Source organism: Capricornis sumatraensis, chromosome 1, assembly GCF_032405125.1.
Source record: "Capricornis sumatraensis isolate serow.1 chromosome 1, serow.2, whole genome shotgun sequence".
NCBI classification, from domain to species: domain Eukaryota; kingdom Metazoa; phylum Chordata; class Mammalia; order Artiodactyla; family Bovidae; genus Capricornis; species Capricornis sumatraensis.
Window position 1 is genome coordinate 90,142,885 of NC_091069.1, and position 26,140 is coordinate 90,169,024.

Genomic DNA, 26,140 nt, shown 5'->3' on the forward strand with positions numbered 1-26,140 from the left:
TGGCTACCCTTCATTTACTCTAACAGTTTGCCTTAGATAGAGAGAAATAATATATGTAGAGGAGTTATCACTTGTTCACTCACTAATAGTATTTGTTCCCACTTACACTGAAAAGTGAGTCAAGGGCTTCCCTGGTGGCTCAGTGGTAAAGAATATGCCTGCCGATGCAGGAGACACAGGCTCAATCCCTGATCCAGGAAGTCTTCATATGCTGCAGAGCAACTAAGCCCCTACACCACAACTATTGTGCTGGGAGCTACAACTACTGAAGCCCTGGGGCCCACGAGGTACAACTACTGAAGCCCGCATACCCTAGCGCCTGTGCTCAGCGAGAAGCCACAGCAATGAAGCCCACATACCTCTACCAGAGTAGCCCCAGATCACCAAAACTAGAAAAAAAGCCCACATGGCAATGAAGGCTCGTACAGCCAAACAAACAAATGAATAAAATAATAACTATAAAAAGAACAAAAGTGAGTCAAGAATGAAACCTTTTTCCCCTTAAACTGATTTTGCACTGAGAATTACTTTTTGTTTAGCACCTTCAACAACCCACTGAGAATAATTATTCCATTTTTATTGTTAAGGTAATTACATATAAGATACACAATCATACATAATCTGTTTATTCAACTAGCTAGATATTCCTCTTTTCATATCCTGCTTGTAAATCCTTATTGTACTACTCAGGTAAGAACTATGGATTTAGAGATAACTCCATTTCAAAAGCCAGTTCCTTATTGGTGGTACCATTTTTGACAGACCATTAAGTTCACCTAGCCCTTATTATCCTCATCTGTAAAATGGGAGTAATACTCATATAGACTTACTGTGCTTGCATTAATACCACGTCAAGAACACAGTGGGTACATAATAAATGTTAATTCCTTCCCTCCACTCCAGATGGTGCAAAATAAAGAATTTTAAAAATTACTATTAAGGGTGGGAAGCATTTATCCATCAGACACGGAAACGTTTAAGAATTGCAAAATTAAATCTACTAGTACCAATGTGAAAACTCTTTAAATGCCTACGTAGTGTGCCACACGCCAATTTATAGTTAAATATAATTTTCCAAATATATCACTTTGAATACAATTATTCTCATGTTTTTCAATAATTTCTAAGCATATATCCAACCAGTACATGCCAAGAAACAACCAATTGCGAACCTTGTCACATTCTGCCAAATCAATAATAGTACCAAAAAAATGTATTTACTTCTAAAACTGCGCTGATTTAAAGATATTTTAGTCTACTTGAGATTGATATGGAATGAAGACCTCCTCTTATCTCCCTCCCCGCTTTAAAATAAGATGCTTAGTGTCTGGGAAGGGCTTAAGAAGTCAAGAACGCAAAGGGAGGGGATGAAACAACTTTCTTAATCCGTGTCAAGGGAAAGTCGACTCCTCCGTAACGCTGGAAATATAACTACTGCAGCCACAAGGAAATCCAGTCTTCTCCCATTCTCTCGGCACTTGGCCCGTCTACCCCTAAGCTAAGGAACTCTCTCGGAGCGCACTGATGACCCACAGCTAAAGCTACAAAATGCCAGCTGGCTGCAGACATCCACTCTGGTGACTCTTTGAGACCCAGAGACTCATTCTCAGCCAGCACTCACCCAAATCTTTGGACCCCCACCCCCGACGAGCCTCCCCCACCTGCCTCACCCAACGACTCGCACATGCGTACACCAATTAGAAAAAGTTAGCGCGCTCCCCGCCTCGCCTAAGCCCCCACGCCCAGCTGCCACGCAGCCAGACTTCCTGCCCTTCTTGGGGCCGCCGGCTTCACTATTCAGCAACACGCATGTGCAAAAGGTGTCTCCTGGCCATCCTTTAGCCGCCGGGGCAGGGCGACAGGCGGAACCGAGTTTCTTGCGCACGCTCCAGACATGCGCAGTGCAGGGGCTGAGGCGCCAGCTGTTGACTTGGAGGTTCCGGAGAGGGAGCGCATGCGCGAGTGTACGCGTTGCCGGCGAAGAGGGGAGCCTGACGACTCGGAAATTTGAATACCACAGTAGCATGGAGTGTGACCTCATGGAGACTGACATCTTGGAGTCGTTGGAAGATCTCGGGTAAGACTGCCAGGGCACCGGTTTCCCAAACCCCACGTTACAGACCTCTCGGGAACTCCTTCTCCGCCTCAGTCAGAGACACCTGCCTCTCCGCGCCGCATCCCGTGGCTCCTGGCTGTCGCTTCCATGTAGCTCCGGGACCCCAATGCTACGTCCACTGCCTGCCCTGTCGGGTCGGGGTCCTCCAGATACGACGACCCTAGGCCTGCCCTGGGCGCCCTGCAGCCGAGTTACCCGCAGCATTTGTCAGTCATGCGTGTCATTGTCTGGGTTCTGGCTCTCGCCACCACCCTCCCTGAGCTCCTTTCCTTGCTCCCTATCCTCCTGCCCTACCCCCTCACTCTGGAGGTTGCCAAAGTTGATTTTCTGTTTTCCTACTAGTCCTCCAAACTTCCTGCTCCTGTCTTGGACCCCTACTCCTACACCACCCCAGTTCTCAAAAAAAAAAAATTTCCTTTGCCCAGTCATGTCTGCATGCACCCAGGCTTCCCTCAGCCACAAGTCTGTGCGCTGCATCCGTTCCTCCTGCCAGCTCACTTGTGCACCTAACCTGTCGCCACCTTCTTGGGAATCATGGGGAGTTTCCCTTGATTCTGACAGTCCTTCATTGAGCTCCATTAGCCCTTTCCCTTAGGGGCATCTTCACCCACCAAGTCTCTGTATTTGTTGTGCATTTTTTTTTCTCCCCGTGACAGTTTCCGAACCGTAATTCATTAGTATATAGAAGCTGGCAATAGGGTTTCTTATCTCACTGGGTCACCCAGTTCAGGGTGCTCAATTAAAACTTGAGAACTTAGAATTTCTTGGGCCAAATGTGGTTCCAGAAACAAACTGTATGATTAAATATTTGCTTATAGATATGGTATCCCCCGCAAAAAAAAGGAAAGAAAGAAAAGAAAAACAGATTTAGGTACGTTACCAAAACCTTCCCCTAGGTTTTACCTTGCTGTGGAAAACCTTTCTTACATAGGAACGGATACCATGAGGTTTCCCAACGTCTGCCTGTTTAAGTAACTTGTCCTGGCACGGATTTTTAGGAAAGGAAATGGTAGTGCTTATCATCTTTTTTTGGTCAACGTGAATTGTCATTGTACTTTTCTTTGAAACTTGCTCTGAATTTTCATGAATATTCTAGGCTTTAGGTGGCTTGTTTCTTTGATGAGGGCCTATGGAAAAGTCACACGGTGAAATGGTGTTTTTTTGGTGGATTTCTCAAACTTTAAACTGCTAGAGGTCAGACATGAAACCATTCAGTAAACGTTTTTGAGGAACACTTGTTCTGTTGACAGTGTTGGTCTGAGCACTTAAGGGTAGAGAGTGTGGTAGAAGAGAAGTTCACACTGTGAAAAGACAGTGAAGAGAACTGAGGACAACCAGGAAAAGGAGAGGAAGTGGGGAAGGAAAACTGGAAAAGGAAACAAGTCCTAAGCTTCCTGGAAGAGCATTCAAAATCAATGATGAAGGAGAAGTAGAGAGGGGATAGAGGTCCCTTAACAATTAAGTGATGCCTCTTCTTCCCATTATTGCTCTTTTATTCTCTGTTAACTATGTTTTTCTAAGTCATTGTCACTATAATAACTCTATTTAAATAAATCATGGAGATGGGTTGTAATGTAAACCGTGGGATTCTCTGAAAATTTGACTATAAATTTTAACATATAACTGCCTAGTTTGGTGGCATTCAGCCATTAAAATTTAGCCTTAATTAAATGACATGTACTTTTCAAGGATTTGCTGTGAAAGATTGAGGGCAGGAGAAGTAGGTGTTGGAGGATGAGATGGTTGGATGGCGTCACCGACTCCATGGACGTGAGTTTGAGCAAACACTGGGAGATAGTGAAGGACCAGGAAAGTGCTTTAGTCCATGGGTCACAAAAAGTCGGACGTGACTGAGCGAGTGAAAAACAACAACAATTAGAAATAAATGACAATCATTTATTTTTAGCCTGGTACACAATAGGAATTCAGTAATTACTTGCAGGGAAAAATTAATAAAGTTTAAATGTGTAACAGGAGGAGAAGTTTCTAGGCCTGTTTTTTTTTTTTATTTCACTGTCTAATAGTAATTTGATTTTAAATCTAGATGCCAGACTGTACTATATGTAACCTCATTTTTTTGTGTAAGGTTTCTTCTGTCCCATTAAATATGTAAGCATATAGTTATATTTTAAAAAGAACTGAATGTTATTTCTCTGGCATATCTGTATCTCTAAATATCAAATTACCTTGAGCATATTTAATAAGTATTTATCAGTATTACATTTAAAAAATAAAATAACCTTCTGAAAAATGTATATTTTAAAATGACTTTGAGGATGACAAAATACTTAATTCTAGCTATTTTCTAGATTGAGGTTCATTGTTACTGTTGTCTTTTATAAATATTTAAACATTTAATAATTTTTTAAAATTATATTTGAATCCCTTACAAAGGATTGGGATTCATTTGCACCAGTTCACCCAAACATCAACTTGCCAGCAATTATTAAATTAATCTTGACATTTCTCTGCTACTAGTACGTCTTACTAATTTTAACTATCATTAAATATAGAAGGAGATAATAATTGGCAAGTTTTTGCTTTTAAAGACAATCATTAAAACCTCTAATTAATTTCTGGAATATCTTCTAGAAAAGACCTTAAGTTTTATTTCTCAAATAGTAAACTATAGCATGCATGTGTGCATGTTCAGTTGCTTCGGTCGTGTCGGATGCTTTGCAGCCCTATGATTGTAGCCCACCAGGCCCCTCTGTCCGTGGGATTCTCCAGGCAAGAATATTGGAGTAGGTTGCCATGCCCTTCTCCAGGGGATCTTCCCAACCCAGGGATCAAACCCGTGTCTTTTGCATTGCAGGTATATTCTTTACCACTGAGCACCAGGGAAGCCCAAACTATATTATAATTTATCACTTATAATCTAGTTTTAATTCTGATTCAATTAAAGTGAGAAACAGTGAGCGTCAGTAAATGTAGAGAGGTTGACATAATTTACTAGTACATGTGAGTCTATTCAGTATTCACATATTTTTGAAGGGGTTAGCTTGTTTTTTTAATGGTTTATTTATATATGCAAGTTTAGAGATTGGTCATTGTAGCTTTATTAAGCCATTGCTTAATTAAACAAATAAAATGTGAATATATTGTATTTATAACATATTAGATGTGATTTTATGTTCTTCTGAAGTGTAATTTCTTACTCACCAGTTACAAGGGTCCATTGTTAGAAGATGGCGCTCTGTCTCAGGCCGTCACTGCTGGAGCCAGTTCCCCTGAGTTTACCAAACTCTGTGCTTGGTTGGTGTCTGAATTAAGAGTGCTCTGTAAACTAGAGGAAAATGTGCAAGCAACTAACAGTAAGTAAACATTCAGTTTTAGGTGGCAAATATAAAAATAAGTTTGTATTTTGAGTGAACATTATCAGTATTACAGCTGAAATTTCAAATTCTTTATAAATGTAAAAAAAATAATTCATAAGGAAACAGAATGGTTTTTTTCCCCCTCCATTGTTTTTATAGATAAAGTGATTCTAAAGTTGAAAAACCAGAATGTAGTCATACAGATGTTTGTGGAAATTGAAAAGACCCTTTTACTGAGATACAAAAAAATGGAGACAGAGTATACATGAACTTTTCATTCTTTGTAAAAATTACAAGATCTTAAATTGGTGGCCCAAACTAGAAATTGGAGTGTTTTTCTCTGAGGACTACCAAATTCCAGAAGTATATGTAGCATGTAAATACATTATAATTCTGTTCTACATGAGGAGAAAAAACACCTTATTAAGGAACTTTCTGTGTCATAGGAATGTATCACTAGGTGCATCACAATCAGATCCATCATCATCAGATTTATGGTGGGGAGAGCTGTTTGGTATTTGTCAGTTTTGTTACTGCTTTAGCACTAGTTTAGATGCTGTGAAAGAATCAAAAGCTTGGGACCTGATGCTTACAACCTGGTTCCCTCCTATCATAGTTAAACCCATAATAGGAAACAAAGAGAAATGCTCACTTGCTAATCCACCCTTGTGGAAAACTATACACATAATCTCCTCCTAGGGAATCCCATGTCAAAGAGCTTACTCTTAGTATTTAGTATATTTAATGTGTATAGTCAGTTGCATCCAACTGTAATTAGTAAGGAGAGTATAGTGTGAAAGTAGTAGCAACAGCTTACACTTACTGAGCACTAGCCATATTTTAAGCACTTTACAAGTGTTAACTCATTTAAACCCCAGGGCAACCCTACCAGGCTGCTTTTATTCTTCCTTTTATACATCAAACAAGGAAGCACAAAGGTTAAATCCCTTGCCTGAGGTCACACAACCAGTAAGTGATACAGGCAGGCTTCAGTCCCCAGCAGTCAGGTTTGGGAGCCAGTGTTCTTTCCATTGCCTGTTTCCCTGACATTTCAGAGACTGTGGGTGCCTTTGAAAATACCTGATACTAGACGGTAACTGTTTATAACCAGGAGCCCTGTTGTTCAGATGAAAACATACAGAAGTCAATACAAAACAGGTGAAAGTATGGTGTTCTAGTTGAAGTTGAGAGGGAGTGCGTTGAGCACAGCTGTCTCTTCTCCAGCTCCCTCTAACAGAGTTCTTTGAAATTCTAGAATTCACAGAACAGCTTGCAAAACACTGATAATGCATTCTTCCCATTTCATAGGTGAGAAAATGGAGTCAAATCAAGTGACTCTCTCAAAGTGTATTAGTTAAATTTTACCCCTTTGCAATACTGGATAGAGTACTATCAAAACAGTAAGGAAGAAGAGCATTGCTTTTTCTTGGTTCACCAAGTAAATGCTGTATCTGACATGTTATGAGAATACAGAAATCCAAATCATGTTCACCATCTTCAAATGGGGATTTTAGATGCAACTAAAACAAATGGAGATTAGAACAGTAGCTAAATGGTTCACTTTGTGGTTCACAGGGAAAGAAACTTGGTGAGTGTCGCAGGCTTTGGGGAAGGTTTCATCAAGGAGCAAGACCAATGGACTTTGCTGGATATCTGGGATTTAATAGAGGCAGAGAGGGTAGAGGGCATATCAATCACAGGGAGTCACTTAAGTTAGGACATGTAGGTAGAAATGAGACTGCCTATTTCCAGGATGGTGAGGAGACCAGCCTGGCACAACCAGAGGGAAAATTTCTGGAGGTTATAGGTAACTATTATATACGAGTAATAGGAATTACTCCTACTAATATACTGGAAAGGGCAAGCAGAGAGGCTATGAAGAATCTTTAAAAGCAAACAGAAAAAATTAGATTGGATGAGGTGGAACTTAGGAATCCATTAAAGGTAGTAACCTAATGAAAACTGTTGAAAGCAAATAGGCAGTCGTTTGAGAAAGGATGGATTAGAATAGAAAGGAACTTTAGTTAGGAAAATACTATTAAATTTTTCAATTTACAGATAATTACTGTGTCAATGGGGAAAACAGTAATTTTTGTTAAATAAGATTATTTTAATTCTTAAAAGGCCCGAGTGAAGCTGAAGAATTCCAGCTTGAGGTGAGTGGGCTACTAGGGGAGATGAACTGTCCATATCTTTCACTGACATCTGGGGATGTGACCAAGCGCCTTCTCATTCAGAAGAACTGCCTCCTTTTGCTCAGTAAGTTCATGGCTACTAGAATGTAGCTATTATTTTCTGTTTATGTTTTCCATGACTAATAAAACAGGTTTAAAGAAAACATAGTTTAAAATTTCTAACTAAGAAGCTAATGGTGGGTTTGTGCACTGGTAGCAGTATCCTTTCGTAATTGCTACTCTTTTACAGTTTAAATTCGGTGTGGTGCTCAGCCTGCTGTTCTTCACCTGACATGACCAAAATTAGTGCTAGAGGGTTATCCAAGTGTGGCATCATGCAAACATCAGTGTTTTAGACCAGAAGCACACTAAAATCAACTAGGAAGATACTATGGAAATAATGAAGTTTTTTTTTTTTTTAATTTGTGGACAGTAACCATTCTAGGCACAGTAAATGGAAAATGTAATTATTTAAGGTATTTTGTGTTGTTATTTCTTTATGGCTGGATAATTATTTGTGGATTTCGATTTTGTTTGTAAAGATGTCAAATTACAATGTAAGCATTTCTAGAATACTATTTGGATTGTTCTGTACTTACTGATCAGTTGGGAAGTAAATTTTTATGAAAAGTTATTTCCTTCTATGTTATTTTTTAAATATACTAACTACTATTTTTCTTTTCACCCTGAGAAACAGTAAGTAGACTCACAAAGTTTATTGCCTTATGTAAACTCTACAAAAAATAACCTCCAGTCATCTTAAACTCAGAATTTTTGTAGCATTCTGAGACACATTTAGATTACGCTTTGGTTAAGTGAGTAGTATAGTTCTTATTATGACAAACACAGTTCAGAGCATCTTTCAAATGTTTGTCTTTACAGTTTTAACTTTGGCTTCTGAAAAATGATGCAACTCCAATTTTGAATGTTAAGTTTTTTAAAAAGCGTGTGTTCATAGCCATTATATTGAGGAACTAAGGTATTCTAAAATCACTTTAACTTCCCCTTTGTCAAATGATTGTTACTAGGTATAGGGGTGGTGGATGGGTGCATATTGTTAGATATTGCTTTAGATACTGATATTGCTGGCATGTAGTCCTTATACATGCATCCATTATCCTTCAAATCGTATAATTTCAATAACTGGCTCAGCCACAGTATACTCCCTGAATCTTCCTTTGTAGCACTGCTTATCCTTACCAATACCTGATATTTGGCACTTAGAATATGTTATCTTACATAGGAAGACAACAGCTGTGTGGAAAGCTCAGTAAGGACCCTGAATTAACTCATTGCGAGAGCTCAGAGTTTGGTCTTTCTGTTCCTGATACTTATACAAAACCACTTGGAGTATAAGTATTTTATAAAAATGCCTTTAACTCTTTCCTGTTTCTTAAGCAGACTGTTCTGAACATTATATTGTAATGTGCTGTTACCTCAAAAGCTCTTCAAGAATATACAACTGTTTGCTCCTCAACTAAATGACTAAATCAGCTAAAGCTTACTCTGCTTTTGGAATTCTTCATACACAGATACACACTGCTCCCTTCCTTCTCTTTATCTTTGCTTCTGCTCTTTCCTCTTTCTGAATATTCCCCGGTTTGTATCCCCTCTCATGCTAGTACGCATTTATGTACATGTACTCATTCTCTTTCCACTCTGTATAAATATTTCTCATCTTTCCAAGTCTCAGTTGTCACATCTCAGTGCTATAATTTTACTTGCTTCTTGTAGCACCCTACCTTACTGAATTGAATCTTTTAATACATTGCGTCCTAAACCTCATTAGAATTGTTAGTAAAACAGAATAGTGTATTCTCTAATAGTCTGTAGTGGCTGAAAAACTCTCATGTGTCAGGTTAAGAACTGTTGTGGCTGTTGATTGGCCTTTGTGGTTGTCAGGATATTAATATTTTCCTTAGGTATATAAGTCTGATATCTTTGTATGCATATATTATTTATTTCTAATAAGATTGTCAGTAGAGATAATCTTTTTTTGTTGTGTTTTATATCTTCAGTGCCTTTTCTGATTTTATGAACACACCAGTTACAGTTAATGCTTTTTGATGGTAATTGTGTTGGTAAACTAATTTTGGGAATGCCTGAGCTATGTTGTCCCAAATTTAGAGACCAATTTATTAAATCATATATATGATTTTCTAGAGCAAGGGTTGGCAAACTTTTTCTTAAAGGGCCACATAGTATATATTTTCTGCTTTGTGGGCCATAAGCTGTCTGGCAACGACTTAACTCCACTGTTGTAGCATATAAGTGGCCATAGATGACATGTAAATGAATTTTAGAGTGTGGCCACATTCCAGTAAAACCTTATTTGCAAAAACAGTTGATTATTTTCATGGCAGTGGGATTTTACTGTTTTGATCTTTTAACTCATGCAGTTTGCTATACAGAACATGTTAAGATTCATCAAACCCATTTAGGATGACCTTTCCAGAAACTTACTTGTTTATTCTAGAATAGGATTTGGCAGCTTTTCAGAAATGGTCTGCTAAAATTATGACCCCTGTACTTCTCACATTACACCTTGGGTGTAGGAAATGAGATATTCAAGCTGATCATTCTTTTATACTTACTGTAGGGCTTAAGAGCCCAGAAAATGTCTTTTTCCAGCTCTCTTCCTAATATTGTCAGAAGGTTCTCACTTTGTCACATAACCTGAAATCCTATGATCCCAATGATTATTAAACATCTAAAAATATAAATGTCCTTTGGAAGGAAAAAGGAATAAGATTGAATATTTTTACCTTCAACTGATTTACCTGAAGCAGATTACAGCCCTCATTATACCTGGCTGAAGTCAACAAACAAGGGAATGATATTGATATGAAACGACTCCACCCAGAAATGATTAGAAAGTTTGGGGTTGTTTTTTCTTTTCCCCCAGGGGAGGGGGTGAGAATGAGGAATGTAGGAGGAAAGGGAATGTTAAGAAGAATATAGATGAAAGAGGGTGACAGGCTACTGGAGAACATGTATGAAAAAGGGATGTTTGTAAATTTAGTACCTTCCCCCTTCTCTTGTAAGTGAAGCTTTAACTACTTAAAAATACTCTTTCACTCCAGTCTTAAACAGACTACTTGAGTACTGGAAGGTAAGAGGGCAAGATAGTTACATCACTGGTGTGTATCAGTTGTGAGAAGTACAATACAGATATATGTATATATATAACTTTTTAAACTGTTGCTGAAAATTAGCCACTTGCCATCTTTTGCCAATTTGTTAACAGATGCCAACCCATGTTCTGGAGGTTCCTTAATAGTGAAATGCAAGAATCAGATTTTAAGATGTGATCTACCTTGATCTTCTGGTTTCAAAAAAGAATTGCTTGCTTTTAAATCAGGCTTTAAACATATATTGGTTAAACACTGAATTACAGAACCAGTTTATGTGTTACATAATTTTCAGGTAAAAAAATGGTTTTCCTTTCTTGTTTTTATCCATTCTTGCAGCTTTATTACATATCATTAGGTCTATAGAGTTGTGACTCCAGACTTATGACTATTAATTGTAGCTGTATCTCATTTTGAAATCTTATTTTGTTTACTTCAGCATACCTCATCTCAGAACTAGAAGCTGCCAGAATGCTCTGTGTGAATACTCTTCCAAAAAAAGCTCAAGAAGGAGGCGGTAGTGAGGTCTTTCAAGAGTTGAAAGGCATATGTATTGCTCTAGGAATGTCCAAACCTCCAGCCAATATAACTATGTTCCAATTCTTCAGCGGGATTGAAAAAAAAGTAAGACCATTAGTACCAGATTGTAGTGTATTAAAGGCATAGTCCTACAGTTGTTTGAAATGAAGCAAGTTAATTTCTCTTAATGGGAACCTAATGTACATATTTTTAAGTGATTGTTACTAATGAGTTTTGCATTTTAAATCCTAGATACCTTCAAGAAAAATTGGTATTTTACTATTGTTTTAAAACATGTTTCTTTTTCAAAAAGGAACCTTTGCACCTTGATTTATAAACTGAAATAAACTAGAAATAATGTAAAGAAAATTAGGACTTATGTCCATTTAAAACTTATTTTATCATTGAACTTCAATACAATTAATTTTAAGGTCTTTATCATTAAATTTTACCACCATTCTCCCCATTGACTGGACAGAAAAGGATGTAAATGTTTTGGGATTTTAATCCAGTCACTTTAAGTCTTACATGTTTTATTTGACAAACTAGTTGTGTTAACTGCTAATATAATCTAGTACATGAAAATAAGTCAGAATTGTTTTTATACCACATATTTTCAACAGTTAAGAGTCTTTATATAATTGATTAGGAACAAGCAATTTCAACTAAAAAATTAATGAACAGAAGAGAATGATACTTATTATAGCAGAGTTATTCTCTATATGCATATCTGCTGGACTCTTAAGAATTGGTACATTTGCCTTGTGGGGTAGATGGACGCCATGATGCACAAATTTGGCTGAACTCTACCGGGGAGCAGCAGTGTATCCATAGTCCATATTTTTCTGTGTGTTCATTCATTCATTCAGCAAATACATATTGAGTGCCCACTGTTGTCAGGCACTGTTCTAGGTGCAGTGAAGGACTCATACTTCCATAGACACCTGAGGAGTGGGTCAAGTGAGTGTCTTTATCGTGTGGGTCTTGTACATTTCAAAACATCCTCCACCTTTGCCTCTGTCAGGAATCTTCTTTTGATGGCAGGATATGATGGGAGTTGGGAAGATGAGGAGGATGTGTTTTACCTTTAGATTTGTTTATTCATTCATTTATGTTTTTGTGTCAGTTAAAGGAAACATTAGCAAAAGTTCCACCTAATCATGTGGGAAAGCCTTTATTGAAGAAGCCAATGGGACCGGCCCACTGGGTGAGTAGTGAGCATCCTGAGTAAACTTTGTAAGGAGCCATCTACCTATCTCAGGATATTTATGTTTGTGCTTTGAAGTTATATTCTCTAATATGGTGGACATCCTTAGAATCATTTTTGTAAGTCTTAAGATTTATCCAAAATAATTTTATTTATGTATCGTTAAAAGTATTTCTTTCATAATTTGTAAAAAATTTCACACAGCTGATTAAATTGAAGTTCAATATGATGCATGTTTCTAATTGCCAAATGGGTTGCCTTCAAGCCAAAAGCTTCACTGGGCTGAGCTCCACACAGTGAGTTATAGGAAAACTAAATGAGAATTTTGTACTTACATATCCTTTATTCTATTTTGAGATGACATTATTATGCCTGTCATTTCGTTAGTTTATTATAACTTATTATTCTGTTTATTATATAACCTAAATCATTTTGTGCTGAGTGCTGGGCATTCAGTTGTGAATGAAGCAGTTTCTCCCCTTTTGGAATAGGGGGTCAAGCAGATTTAAATTCTAACTGGTCTTTTTAATTTTGTTTCAGGAAAAGATAGAAGCAATTAACCAAGCTGTGGCCAATGAATATGAAGTTCGGAGAAAGCTGCTAATAAAACGTTTGGATGTCACCGTCCAGTCTTTTGGCTGGTCTGACAGAGCCAAGGTACACATAAAATCACTGAAAAGAGCAGAGTATTTCTGGACACGATCTTTAAACATACTTAACACAGCTTAGACATAGTGCAGACTATAAGAGAAATACGTAGGAGATACATATAGGGGTTTTTCTTTAGGGAATTACTGAGGAACCATTCAGCAATAGTGAAAACATTTATTTTTCAATTTTTTAATATTTCTCAGCAAAGCTATATGTTGTAAACCTTACTGGAAGTATCCATTTGTAAGAGGAAAGTAGAGTAGCTAAAAATTACTAAAAATAATAAAATTTTAAATTGTTTACTTTAAGCTAACAGTTTAACTTGCTAATTAAATAAATTAAATTTAAAATATTGATTTTGGAGGACCAAATATTGTGACCCATTTATAGAGAATTGGAGAGTTCAGTAAGACTTCATTTTATTTCAGCTTAAATAAGATAATCCAGGTAAAGGTCTTGGTCATTCCAACAGATATTTATTAAATTATCTACTATTTTATCAGTAAGTGGTAATTAATTGGCACAGTTGGTTAATTTGACCTTCTTAGAACCCTGAAATAGAACTAATTCCTTGAATTTATGTGGAGATTGATGTTAGAAGTTCCCTTAATGGTGCATTCATTTTTAAAAGTAGATTTTTTCTGAACTTTAATTTACTGAGAAAATGCTTTTATTTAGTTCTCCCATTATCTTCCTAATACAGTAAATGTTAGTTTCAACTAAAATCTTTAAACCATAGTATAGTCCTATTTAGCTGCTAAATTGATGGGGTAGATATTTACTGAACTACAATATCTTAGTGTTGGAAAAGGGTCTTAGAGATCAGTCTTAACTCCCCTCATTTTGCAACTGAAAACAAATGGATACCCAAGTGAATGGAAGGTTTTGCCTGAGATCTCACAGTGAGTCAGTAGTAACACAGGGAATAAATTGTTCTCTTTTGGGCCTGTTGTTGAGGAAATACCAGTCCTTTCTTAAAATATCTTTGATGATAACAGTCATTTCACTGTTGGCATAGTACTGTACTTCAAAAACAAAAACCTGCAACTTTCAGCTAGAAAAGCATGCAATGATTGATGGATGTGCATTGACCGAAGGTATTAACACTGCAACTCTGGTCTTAACACTGCCATTAGTAGACTCTACTTCTGGGGTTCTGATGCAGTATGTCTGAGCTTCTGTTTACTCTTTGAACTTTTGTTTCATGTAATGAAATTTATGTATTTATATCTCACTTTGAAATTATATTATAAAATCAGTTTTACTTAAAGCTGATATGAAACTATTTTCTCAAACTTGTTTGTTTCTATTCACCTAAAGATTGATGGAGCCCTTACTGTAGGTACAATAGTGACCACAAGGAAATGAAACATAAGACACTCAGAAAACGTTTCCCAGACAAGCTAATCTCTTTAGCCTTTTAATTATTAAAGACATTTTTTTTTAAATAAGTCATTTAGCATCCCACTGTCTTAACCACGATAGCTGTTTCATTTTTAGCATTATCTACTTTACATATATAATCATAGTAAACATCTCTTTTTATACCTTTTCACATAATATAATTTAAACTTTTACCATCAATATTTGAGTACCTGCACGTAACTAAAAGACTGAGCAATTACGTTTTGTTCTTGTGCTATTTTCCTATGTATTGTAGCTGTAGCTGTTGCTTCCAAAATTTAATAGGTAAGAATTTGTTGTTTCCCCACATTTAGGTTACTTTAATTTGCATTTATTGATCCTGTATGGAAAACATGTTTTATACTTATTGGAACTTTATTTTATCTTGTGTAAACTTGCTCTTTATATCCTTTGTTCATTCATCTTTTGTGATCTTATGTTACAAATACATTAAATGTACTTCTACTAAGTGGTTATAAAGTAGACTCTCTTTTTCTTATTTATAACAGAAATGCCTTCATTTTATCTGTTTAAAAGATACAGATAAAGTGAAGGCATTTGAGACCAATGGCATGGGAAACCTTTTTGTTCCACAGTCTTAAAGGGAAGCCCCTTTATCTCCATACCCCCTTCTATCCCCTTTATCATTCCTTGTTGTATCAGCAGGTCCGACAGCTATACTCTAAGATAGTTCTTCACTAGATAGGAGCAGTGGTGAGTATGTAACTTTTTCTCTCATTTGGAGCCTAGTAAATACTATCATCAAACATTTCGAAAATCTTTAACTTGTTTAGTATCAATGTTTCTGTGTCATCTTGAAAACCAACATTTGTCTTTGAACACTTTCTTTCAGAGTCAAACAGAAAAATTAGCGAAGGTTTACCAGCCAAAACGCTCAGTCTTATCTCCTAAAAGTACTATTTCTGTTGCCCACCTTTTGGCTGCAAGACAAGACTTGTCAAAGATCTTAAGGACGAGCAGTGGCTCTATAAGAGAAAAGACTGCCTGTGCCATCAATAAGGTGACAAGACTACCTTTAATTTTCTTTCAAACTCATTTATTTATATTTTTAAAATACAGTAATTTAAAATTTAAAATATCTTTCTTATCCCACAGGTGTTGATGGGCAGGGTTCCTGACAGAGGGGGTAGGCCCAATGAAATCGAACCTCCACCCCCAGAGATGCCACCGTGGCAGAAAAGGCAAGATGGCCCCCAGCAACCAGCAGGAGGACGAGGAGGCGGGAGAGGGGGCTATGAACATTCCTCATACGGAGGAGGACGAGGAGGTCATGAACAACAAGGCGGAGGGAGAGGTGGACGCGGTGGCTACGACCACGGTGGCCGTGGGGGAGGAAGAGGAAATAAGCACCAAGGAGGCTGGACAGATGGAGGGAGCGGAGGAGGGGGCGGCTACCAAGATGGCGGTTATCGCGATTCGGGTTTCCAGTCCAGTGGCTATCACGGTGGCCACAGTGGTGGCTATCAGGGCGGGGGTTACGGTGGCTTCCAGACATCTACATACACAGGAAGTGGATACCAGGGTGGTGGATATCAGCAGGACAATAGATACCAAGATGGTGGGCATCACGGTGATCGAGGCGGGGGTCGTGGAGGGAGAGGGGGTCGTGGAGGCCGAGGGGGACGCGCTGGCCAAGGAGGAGGTTGGGGAGGAAGAGGGAGCCAGAATTATCATCAAGGGGGGCAATTTGAACAGCACTTCCAGCATGGAGGTTACCAGTATAATCATTCTGGATTTGGACAGGGAAGACATTATACTAGTTGAGGCTACATAGAACCTTACGTTTTGCTAGAGCTCAAGTAATAGAAACTTAGTTTCAGAATCCTGAATTCAGCATTGATTTTGAATTAATGTGAGACCACCGGTGACAGGCAGATTCCTGCTTGGCATAAGCATTTGTAGGTCTTCATACAATACTGTTCCTTTGGTTTTTTTTAAATGGACTTACATAATGCTGTTTATTTGAGAAACACATACAATATCTCTCCTTTGTATGAAGAATTTCTTAAAAGGTAATTAAAACTGCCTGCAACTGACCAGTAGACTAATTCCACAGTCAGAACATGCGTATTTTTCTGAAGAAATTACTTGAACAAGTAGTTTTCATGTTTTCAATATGCAGTTTTGAAAAATGAGAATTCTTCTAGATTTTTTTAGATTTACAACTAGGAAACCTTCCTCATATTAACAATCCATTTATGTGTGTTTTCCTTAAAGTATTCTAATGCCTATTTTCCAAGCACAGTTCTGCCCTGATTGGCTTTTTATTCAGAGAGGTTATGCAACATTAGCTTCATGATAGAACTTTAAGGTCAGTTCCTATTAAATGAGCTCTTCTGCAGATAGCACATTCAGTAGCCTTATCCTTTTGACAGAATACTGTACCATATGCTCAACTCTGAAAACCTTGAACACGGCCAAAATCCATAAAGATTATAAAAGCAAACTAAGTTGTGAACCTATAGTACATGTAGTCATTTAGTTAAGTTTAGCAATTCAAACTGACCTGCATCCATTCAAAACAAGTTCCTCTTTCAACTTTATTTTTACTTGAAATCTGCTAGAAGAAACAGCAAACTGAAATTTGTTTTATGCACGAGTTAATACCACTGGCTCAGCAGATACAAGTTGGTTTGCTTTGGGCAGGAGACTTTTTGTAATGAAAGAAATGCACTACCGAGTAAGAGGACAGACTTTTGCTTAGAGCAGGAGGCCCTTTATTATTGCTGCAGAAAACAAAAGCCTGGCTGAGTTGATGTTTGACACTCACCTTTACTGAAATCTACATGACGCTTCTTGCTGGGTTTTTGTACACGTAAATATTGTCAAGCTGTGAAAGAAAACGGCTGGAGGTGTGCTTTGTGTGAAAGGTGAGCAATAAAGTATCTGTATGTTCTCTCTTTGGTTTGAGTTTTATTTTAGCCACTTTTTTTAAACTGATGAGTTTGAGCAAGCTCCAGGAGTTGGTGATGGACAGGGAAGCATGGCGTGCTGCAGTCCATGGGGTCGCAAAGAGTCAAACACGACTGAACAACTGAACTGAACTGATTCTGGACGCTTGCTTCAAGCTTATGAACTAAGGCCTTTGTTCCCCAAATATTCTCAAGTGTTTCCTTGAACCATACAGCTTGTGGTAAAAGATAAAACCTTACCCTAAGTAAGTTGAAAAAGAGCTATTTCTGAATTTACCTTTTACTGTCACTTTATAGCTGGATGACGTCACTACTCATCCTTGACCACTAGGTGTAGCTGTTGCTACGCGGTATGTTAGGCAAAGATCCTTTAATGGCCCTGATCTTTTAGAGGCCTTGTTTGTTTCCCCATTCTTAGAATGAGAGACATTTTGAATGAAGTGAATTCAAAATATAAATATATGTTTGTAAGAAGAAATAGTATTTCCTTTTCCTACTAAATTGGGCTTTTTAGAGTAAAGAATCAACTCATAACTTACCATTAAAAATACTCTATTTGCTGTTGAGATAACCACATTCTTTTGATTGCCTAAACCATTTTTAAAAGCCTTGATCATTTTGTTAATTTTACCTGTTTATTAGATTTTTCAACTGGAATTTACCATTCTAAAGTGTTCAGATTTGAAGATGATTTAACATGCTTTTATTTATCATTAAAGATTTTAAGTTCTATCTTGAAAGTTTTAAGTGTTTGTCTCTGCTTTATGCTGTTAAATGTTTAGTATGTATAGGAGTTTCCTATTAGAAATAAAATTGTCAAGGTTTTATATCTGAAGATGGTATCTTAGAATGTATTAACACATACCTTAGTGTTTGCTTTAATCTGTTTTCTAGCATCAGACTCCACAATGTACTTAATGAACGTGTTTCATTCTTTTGACAAATAGAATTTTGATTTATTTTTATGGTTAATAGCTTACATTTCTTATGTCATTTTTATGTGATTACTTTTCATGTGTGAGCATATAAGAAAACAAATGATATATTTCTTGACAATGCACTATACTTTCTGCTTCATATCAGAACTTTATTTTCAGATTATAAATCCATAAAAGAATTGTCTTTTAGTTTCTTTTCTTTGACATATTTTATTACTCTAGAAAGAGGATATTTCAAACCACTAGTTAGTTTTGTTATATTAAAGTTCTTAGGTTTATTTAGAGTGTTGATTTTACATACGTTCTTAACCTTTATTTGTAGAAAATAATAACTTACTGGTATAGGGTATGTAGAAATTTCTTGGAGAAACAATTTTTAGGAGGGAATTTTTGACATGTGAAATCTTAAAATATATATATATATTTTGGCCACATTGCATAGCATGCGGGACCTTAGTTCCCCAACCAGGGATGTAACCCACCCCCTGCAGTGAAAGTGCTGAGCCTTAACTGCTGGACTGCCAGGGAAGTCTCAAAATACTGTTTCTTAATAGACTGAGACAGACAGTACACTTTTGTTGGTGTTTTGTTTCCACCTCTACCAGGAGCTAGAACAGGATGTCAACATTTTCTGTGAAAATTACCAGAGATATGCCACTACCATTTCTATTTCTTGCTCTACGTCCAAACAGAACTAGTGTCTGTTGGCTACCCCAAAAATATACCACAATGGCATGTTGATTATTTTAAATTAAGAAACTGCCAACAAAGGAGGGACACTGACCCTCCTTTCTGTCTGACAGAAAGCAAGAAATGAGTCTCATGTGAAACATACACTCCATGCACCTAAAGATAGAAGGACACCCTATTTGTGGAAGATAGGGAATTCAGGTTGAGAAGCCCATAGAAACAACCTTGTTACTTCTTTAATTTACTACCCCAAGCCCAAACTGCTTAGAGTTTTCACTAATTAAGTGCCCCAAACCTGACTTTCTTTGTCCTATTAATTCCTCACACAAAAAATTTTTTTTCCTTTTATCTAAAACATAAAAGCTGACTTTGGCTGGGTTCCATTTCTGTGAGACCTCAGCATGCAGAAATTAAAACTTGTTTCTTTTTCTCCTACTAATCTGTCTTAGGTCAATTTTATTATTAGTCCGCAAGAACTCAAGGAGGGTAGAGGTGGAAATTTCTTTCTTAACACATCCAACTAGAATAGAGTTAAATAAATTCATGCTGAGGGAAAGCATTTAAGTTCGTTTCTATGTACAGCTGATCTTTGAACAATGCAGGAATTAGGGTCGCTGACCCTCTGCACTGTGCATTGAGCTGCAGATTGTATAGCACTGTATTCATTGAAAAAAAATCCACATTTAAGTGGACCTGTGTTATTCAAACCTACATACTTGGATGTTTTTCCACTGCCCAGGTCATTTACATTCTTACACTGAGATTTTTTTTGTTGTGCCCATCCTACCATTTTGGACACTTTATTTGCCTGTGTTACACTATTTTGAAAATAGATTTTTAATGTGTGTATACTACTTAACCATCTCCCCCTTTAGGTAACCTGGATGGTATTTGATTCAAAATTTTTTTTAAATAGGACTATTCAGTTTACCTAATTTAAAAATACATTCATCACAGGGTATCTAATATTATCTAAAGCTCTTTTCCCCCTACTTGTTTCTCTCATTTTCCATTAATATGATGGTAGTCACTAGAAATGCTATGTGTTGCTCAGTCAGTGCTACACATCCACATTTGTATAGGTTAATGAGTTCCAAGGCTTCAGGTCAGTGTTTAACCAGGTATGTATATCAGTGTTGAAACTCTCCTTCACCTTGGGTGTTTTGAGTCGCCTGCAAAATTGTGTTGCTAAAGACGTTGCATAAACTTAACAGTTGGCGTGAGAACTTCCATAGTAAATCATTCACTGCCCACTAAATGTAAATGCAGAAGCCTAGGGTGTGAATGGAGAAAAAAAGAAATTTAACATATTTCCTAGGAATTTGAGGGAAAACCTTAGGGGGAAAGTCTATGAAAATGACCAGTACCTGTTAAATTTCTATACTTTCCTCAATAAGAGAGGCCTGCACTTCAGTAAGCACTTGAATGCTGCTCTATTCAGGCATCATGTTGGATATTTGAAGCACAAAGGTCAGAAAGTCCCTGCCTTGGAAGATGTCCAGAGGCAGAGCCAGAAATAGATGATTGTATCATAAGATAATAAAAACTGAATATTGTACCAGGGTGTTAGGCTAGCACAGGGTCAGAATTGCTCATATGAGGTGGAAATTGCCTGGAGAAGTTGGGAAGGTTGCAGGGGTCAGGTTATGGAGGGCTCTATATACTTTCCTAAGTAAATTGAATCTAATGTATGTGCCTTGGTATGCTGAGGCTTGTAGCCTGGTCAGTTTTGGATTCTGTATAATAATCACTGGCTAAGAAGTAGAGAATCAATTTAAGGAGGGAGGAAAAGATTGAAATGAGGAGCTTAGAGCTTAAATTAATATAGCATAATAGAGCAAAAGGACAAATTGAGGAAATATTTAGGAAGTAAAATTATAAGGTTTTTTTGTTTAAGAAATCAATATGACTAGTTTTTTTGTGTGTGTGTGCTGTATTTTCTTTTTTTAAAATAATTTGTTCACTTTTAATTGGTTCAGTAGAGACCAGTTGTGTGGTATAGAAGACCAGTCACAAGTCGACTGCACTAACATGAAACTACAGAAAAATTTGTTTCATTCTAGCTAATCTTCCAATTATCAGAAATTTATTTAAACATTTCGAATGAAACAAGTAGAAAGTAAACCCTAACCTAAAGGGATGAGAAAGGGCTATTCGATAATCTTATTTACAATGACGATGATCTATAAACAGTTTAATATCTTATATGTGTGTGCTGTATGCTAAGTCACTTCAGTTGTGTCTGACTCTTTGCAGCCCTATGGACTGTAGCCTGCCAGGCTGCTCTGTCCATGGGCTTCTCCAGGCAAGAACACTAGAGTGGGTTGCCATGCCCTCCTCCAGGGGATCTTCCTGACCCAGGGATTGAACCTGCATCTCTGTGTCTCCTGCATTGGTAGCAGTTTCTTGACCACTAGCACCACCTGAGAAGCCCTTGATATCTTGTAGGGCTGCTATCAGTTAACTTCTTATCCAGTTACTGAAGTGCTTGCTATGGAAAAACAAAAGTGATTGAAAACATGTTTCCCCAGAGGCACTTTCTCTGTAACAAACTAGAGCTATGAATATGTATCTGTTAAAATTCTAAAGCAGTGGCTGGTTGCAAGAAGTACTTATCTAATGATTTATTTAGAACACCTAGAGGCAGGTAATCTGGATTCAGAACCTGGTACACTAGCTCTGTGACCTTGAGCAAGTTATTTAATTTAGTTAAACTATACTGGGGTTCCCTAGTGGCTCAGCAGTAAAGAATCTGCCTGCCAGTGCAGGAGACGCAGGTTCAATTCCTGCGTCGGGAAGATCCCCTGAAGGAAATATAAGGAGGAAAGACAGGAAGGAAATGGTAACCCACTCCATATTCTTGCCTGGAGAATCCTGTGGACAGAGGATTCTGGTGGGCTACAGTCCACGGGGTCACAAAGAGTAGGACATGACTTCTCAACTAAACATCACCAACAAACCATAAATAATCTTCCTATCTGGAAAATCTGGATAGCAGTTCCCACCTGCATAGGACAAGTATGTGGTTTAAGTGTGATAATCTGTGTTAAGTGCCTACCATAGTGTATGGTACATAATAGGTATTCAGTGTTTAGCAGTTATCACTACAGAGGTAATTAATACTCCAGAATACCTTCAACAGAACCTGAGATTATAGCTCTTTTCTCTACTTGTTTCATTTTGAAACAAATATTGCAAAGAAGTACCTAGCATTCTCTCTTTTCTACAATTTCAAAACAGCCTAAAATATCCCAATTGCCTGCACATACAGAGCCTATGATGGACAGTCACTATACATCCTTTTGCTTTTTAGATTTTTGTTCTTTTTTTTTTTGGTCTGACATGAGAATTCTTTTCCAATGTATTTAGTGTGTGTTTAGAACAGCCTTGTAACAGCATCATCAAGGAAAACCAAGGGAGTGAGTTGAAAATTAGGAGACTCATTGTTCATTGGCTCATGTTACAGAATTATTTTTATATCTCTTTTGAGTGTTCCCTCTAGGTGAGCATCTTTTTTTTTTTTCCCATCAAAAATCCATCTAAAGAAGGTAAGTTGATGTCTGTGATTTAGCATAATGTTTTTCCAAAATGGAATAAGCAAGAAAACAGTCATTGCAAGGGATATGCTGCTTGAACGGATTGCTTTAGGCAAAAGAATAAATTTAAAATCCTCATTTTTCACAAGTATTCTTTCCTAAAATGAGCTGAGAAAATAAGTTTTCCCACTTTGCAAAAATAAAAAGTTCCAAAATACATCCCACATCTTCCTCTTACGAATTGACCCATCTAGAGACACAGTTCAGAGCAACCGAAAGAGTACTGGTTAATCATATGGATTCTTTTAAATATATAAACAGACTATTTTACATAATCTATTGAGACACATTGGAGTAAAATTCATGGGAAAAATGTTAAGTGATTTTCAGGGGTCTTTATGCCTTAAATAAGATAGAACTGATTTTATCAAATCATCATGAGATATGTATTCTGATCACTATCAATATTCATTTTATTTTACAGAAAACAAAAAACATTTAAACATGATAAAACATATATAAACTTAAAAATGTCCAGATGATTAGAAAGGCTTAAATTGATAAACTAATTTCTGATTGATAAATGTCTTCATGTGTGTTTGAGGAATAATTCATTTCTAATGCATCGTCCTGAACCAAAGAAGTCTCTCCTTGTATATTATATACCAGACCAGCCCCTATTTGAAAATATAAGCTCTGTCTTTGGAGTGTATAGAACACCACCTTTAAAGTCATTTTAGCCATGGGAAAAATAAGGATAATAGTGTGATATACTGGAAAGAGAACCATATTAGGAGCTGGAAAAAAATGGTTCTTGTCTCAGTTCTGCTAATACCTATTTCTATCATTTTTCTGTTTCGTTAAGTGATTATTAAAAGCATAACTATGCGTTCTTCTGTAGTCATTCTTAGGAATTTGTTGCAAAGGGGCATTTGTCACTGTTCACCTTGCCCCAATATTGTTCCTGTGTGACACAGACCCTAAGGAGGGTTAGTCCATGCCCCTGTGCTCAGTCACTAAGTCTTGCCTGACTTTTTGTGACCCCAGGGACTGTAGCATGCCAGGCTTCTGGGTCCATGGGATTTCCCAGCAAGAGTACTGCAGTGGATTGCCATTTCCTTCTCCAGGGGATCTTCCTGACCCTGGGATGGAAACTGCATTTCCTGCATTGCAGGCAGATTCTTGACCACTGAGCCACCAGGGAAGCCCAAGGAGGGTCTGTGCCATTCTTTTATTACGATTATTTAACTTTTGAATAGGTAATAACATGGATCAAAATTTAAAATGTAGGAGAAAGTTATTCAAAGAAATCTCACTTTTGCCCCTCAGCCATATGGTTCACAGACATCTAATTTGTTAGGGGTGTGTGCATTCATGTGCTCTCTTTCAGAGATATTTAAACATAAAGAGATTAAATTTATTCATTCTTTCCCCTCATTTGTACACAAATGATGGCTGCAATACATACCATTTTTCACTTTGATTTTTATTGAATATTTTCGAGACCATTATCACTTCATAGTTTTTTGTTTTTTTTTAACATCTAAATGGTATTACATTATGTGGATATAGCCATTTATTTAACCGAAGCTTTATTAATGGATACTGGATTATTTCCAGTTGTTTCCCATTCCAAACAATGCTGTTGTGAGAAACATGCTCACTTTGTATTTCTTTTATGTGCAAGTGTATCTTGAGAGGTCATAAGTAACAGCCTGGGTTCTGAAGACATGCTGCTGGGATTTGAAGCCTGGCTGCACCATTTAGTAGCTGTGCATCCTTGAGCCTGTGAGGTAACTTCTCTGTGCCTCATGTTTCTTATCTGTAAGAGCTCAGGGTATTGAAAAGATTCAAAGGATCCCTTTATATAAACTACTTGAGTGAGTGCCCGACATATAGTAAATGATGTTTTGGTTGCTGCTGCTACTGTTATTGGTATTACTATCACCATTATTTTTAGGGTAAGTTCCCAGACATGGAACTACTAAGTCAAAAAGAAAATACAGTTCTAATTTTGAAGGGTATTGCCAAAATAGTCTTCAATCAAGATTCTACAAATTATTACCAGCAATGATGTGTGAATAGAATGTTTCTCCACATTCATGCCCAGAAAGTATTTAAAAATTTTGAATCTGATGAGTGAAAACTATTATTGCATAGTAGTAAAACAAGTTATTGCGTAGTAGTTTAAAAACTTTTGAAAAGGTTTTCTTTCTTTTTTGTGAGGAGGGTAATACGGTTTTATGAGTCCTTTGGATTTCTTTTGGTGTGACTTACCTGCTCAGTTCCTTTGCCCATTTTATTTGAAACCAGGATGTTGAATTTGTTGTATGAATTTGTAGCTGTTTATATTAAATAAACTGTGTGTTAGTGGTATGACTTGCAAATATTCTAAAACATTTTTTAAATTTATCTTTTGACAACTTTTGCTGGGAACAGCCACTCAGACTTATTTATTTTTTACATAGCTGATTTTTATGTCTTCTCTTTTATGATTTCTGGATACTGTCATGTTTAAAAAGGCATTCACTATCCAAGATAACAATTTAAAATAATCATTCCATAGGTTACATTCCATAGTTTACATTCCATAGTTTACAATCATTCCATAGTTATAGTGGTTTGATTTGTTTTCCATTTAAATCTTTTACTCATTTGGAAATTATTGTGATAGAAGTTTTCAGCTATTGATCCAAATTTAAGGTTGCTACCCAGTTGTCTCAAATTATTTTACTGAGTAATATCTGGGTTTGAAATGATGTGAGATGGCTACTTAAGTGTATACTTAATTACTGTATTCTCTCTCCTGTTTCAGACTTCTTAGTCCTTTTCTATGGATTCATACCCTTTCAATAAACTGTTTTATGCTTTAATATCTGACAGGGCTAACTAGTACTCACTCATTGCTTTTTGTCATATACTTCCTAGCTATTTATGTATATGTTTTTCCTCCTGTAAACTTTAAAGTCAATTTGCTAACACACACACACACAAATTATCTTGGTGTTTTTTGAAGTTCACAGTAAAGAATTCAAAGGTTCACTTGAAGAAAACAGAAATCTTCATGATGTTTCCTTCCTCTCCAGGAACTTGGTACCTTTCCATGAATTTCAATCTTGTTTTGTGTCTATCAAGAGCATTTTAAAGCTTAGTTTGTTTGTTTCTTATTAAGTTTACTCCTTGATATCTTAACTATTTTGTCACTTGTATATGAGGTTTTTTATTTTCTGATTACTGTCTGTATTAATGACTGTTATTTCTATTCATTTAATACCTTATTGGTTTTTCTTTTTCTTTGTAGTAAGTTGTCAGTTGATTCACTTGTAGTTTCTCAGTGTAGTCACTTCACGGTAATTGTTTTTGCCTACTTTAAAATATTTATACTCCTCTGTCCCTTTTTATCTTACGTATAACTTAACACCTCTCAAAGGCAATGTTAGATAATAAATGATGGTAGGCCTTCTTATCATCGGCAAGTCTTACTCACAATGCTTACAATGTTTTCTAAGTATCTTCCTGGTTTG

The 26,140-nt window shown here is 36.9% G+C and overlaps 1 protein-coding gene across 1 annotated transcript; it reads left to right on the forward strand.

The window, feature by feature from the left end:
• Positions 1-1,972: 1,972 nt before the first annotated feature.
• Positions 1,973-18,066, forward strand: FAM98A (family with sequence similarity 98 member A). The gene is made up of 8 exons (XM_068969879.1): positions 1,973-2,077; positions 5,282-5,430; positions 7,558-7,692; positions 11,178-11,362; positions 12,384-12,464; positions 13,005-13,121; positions 15,373-15,540; positions 15,636-18,066. Exons 1-8 carry the CDS (start codon positions 2,025-2,027, stop codon positions 16,302-16,304), a joined length of 1,557 nt encoding a protein of 518 aa, XP_068825980.1. The 5' UTR covers positions 1,973-2,024; the 3' UTR covers positions 16,305-18,066.
• The last annotated feature ends 8,074 nt before the right edge of the window (positions 18,067-26,140 follow it).

Coding starts and splice junctions, on each gene's coding strand:
- FAM98A (XM_068969879.1), top strand. CDS start 2,025: ATGGAGTGTGACCTCATGGAGACTGACATCTTGGAGTCGTTGGAAGAT. Junction 7,693..11,177: donor GAACTGCCTCCTTTTGCTCA/GTAAGTTCATGG, acceptor TGTTTACTTCAG/CATACCTCATCTCAGAACTA. Junction 12,465..13,004: donor CAATGGGACCGGCCCACTGG/GTGAGTAGTGAG, acceptor ATTTTGTTTCAG/GAAAAGATAGAAGCAATTAA.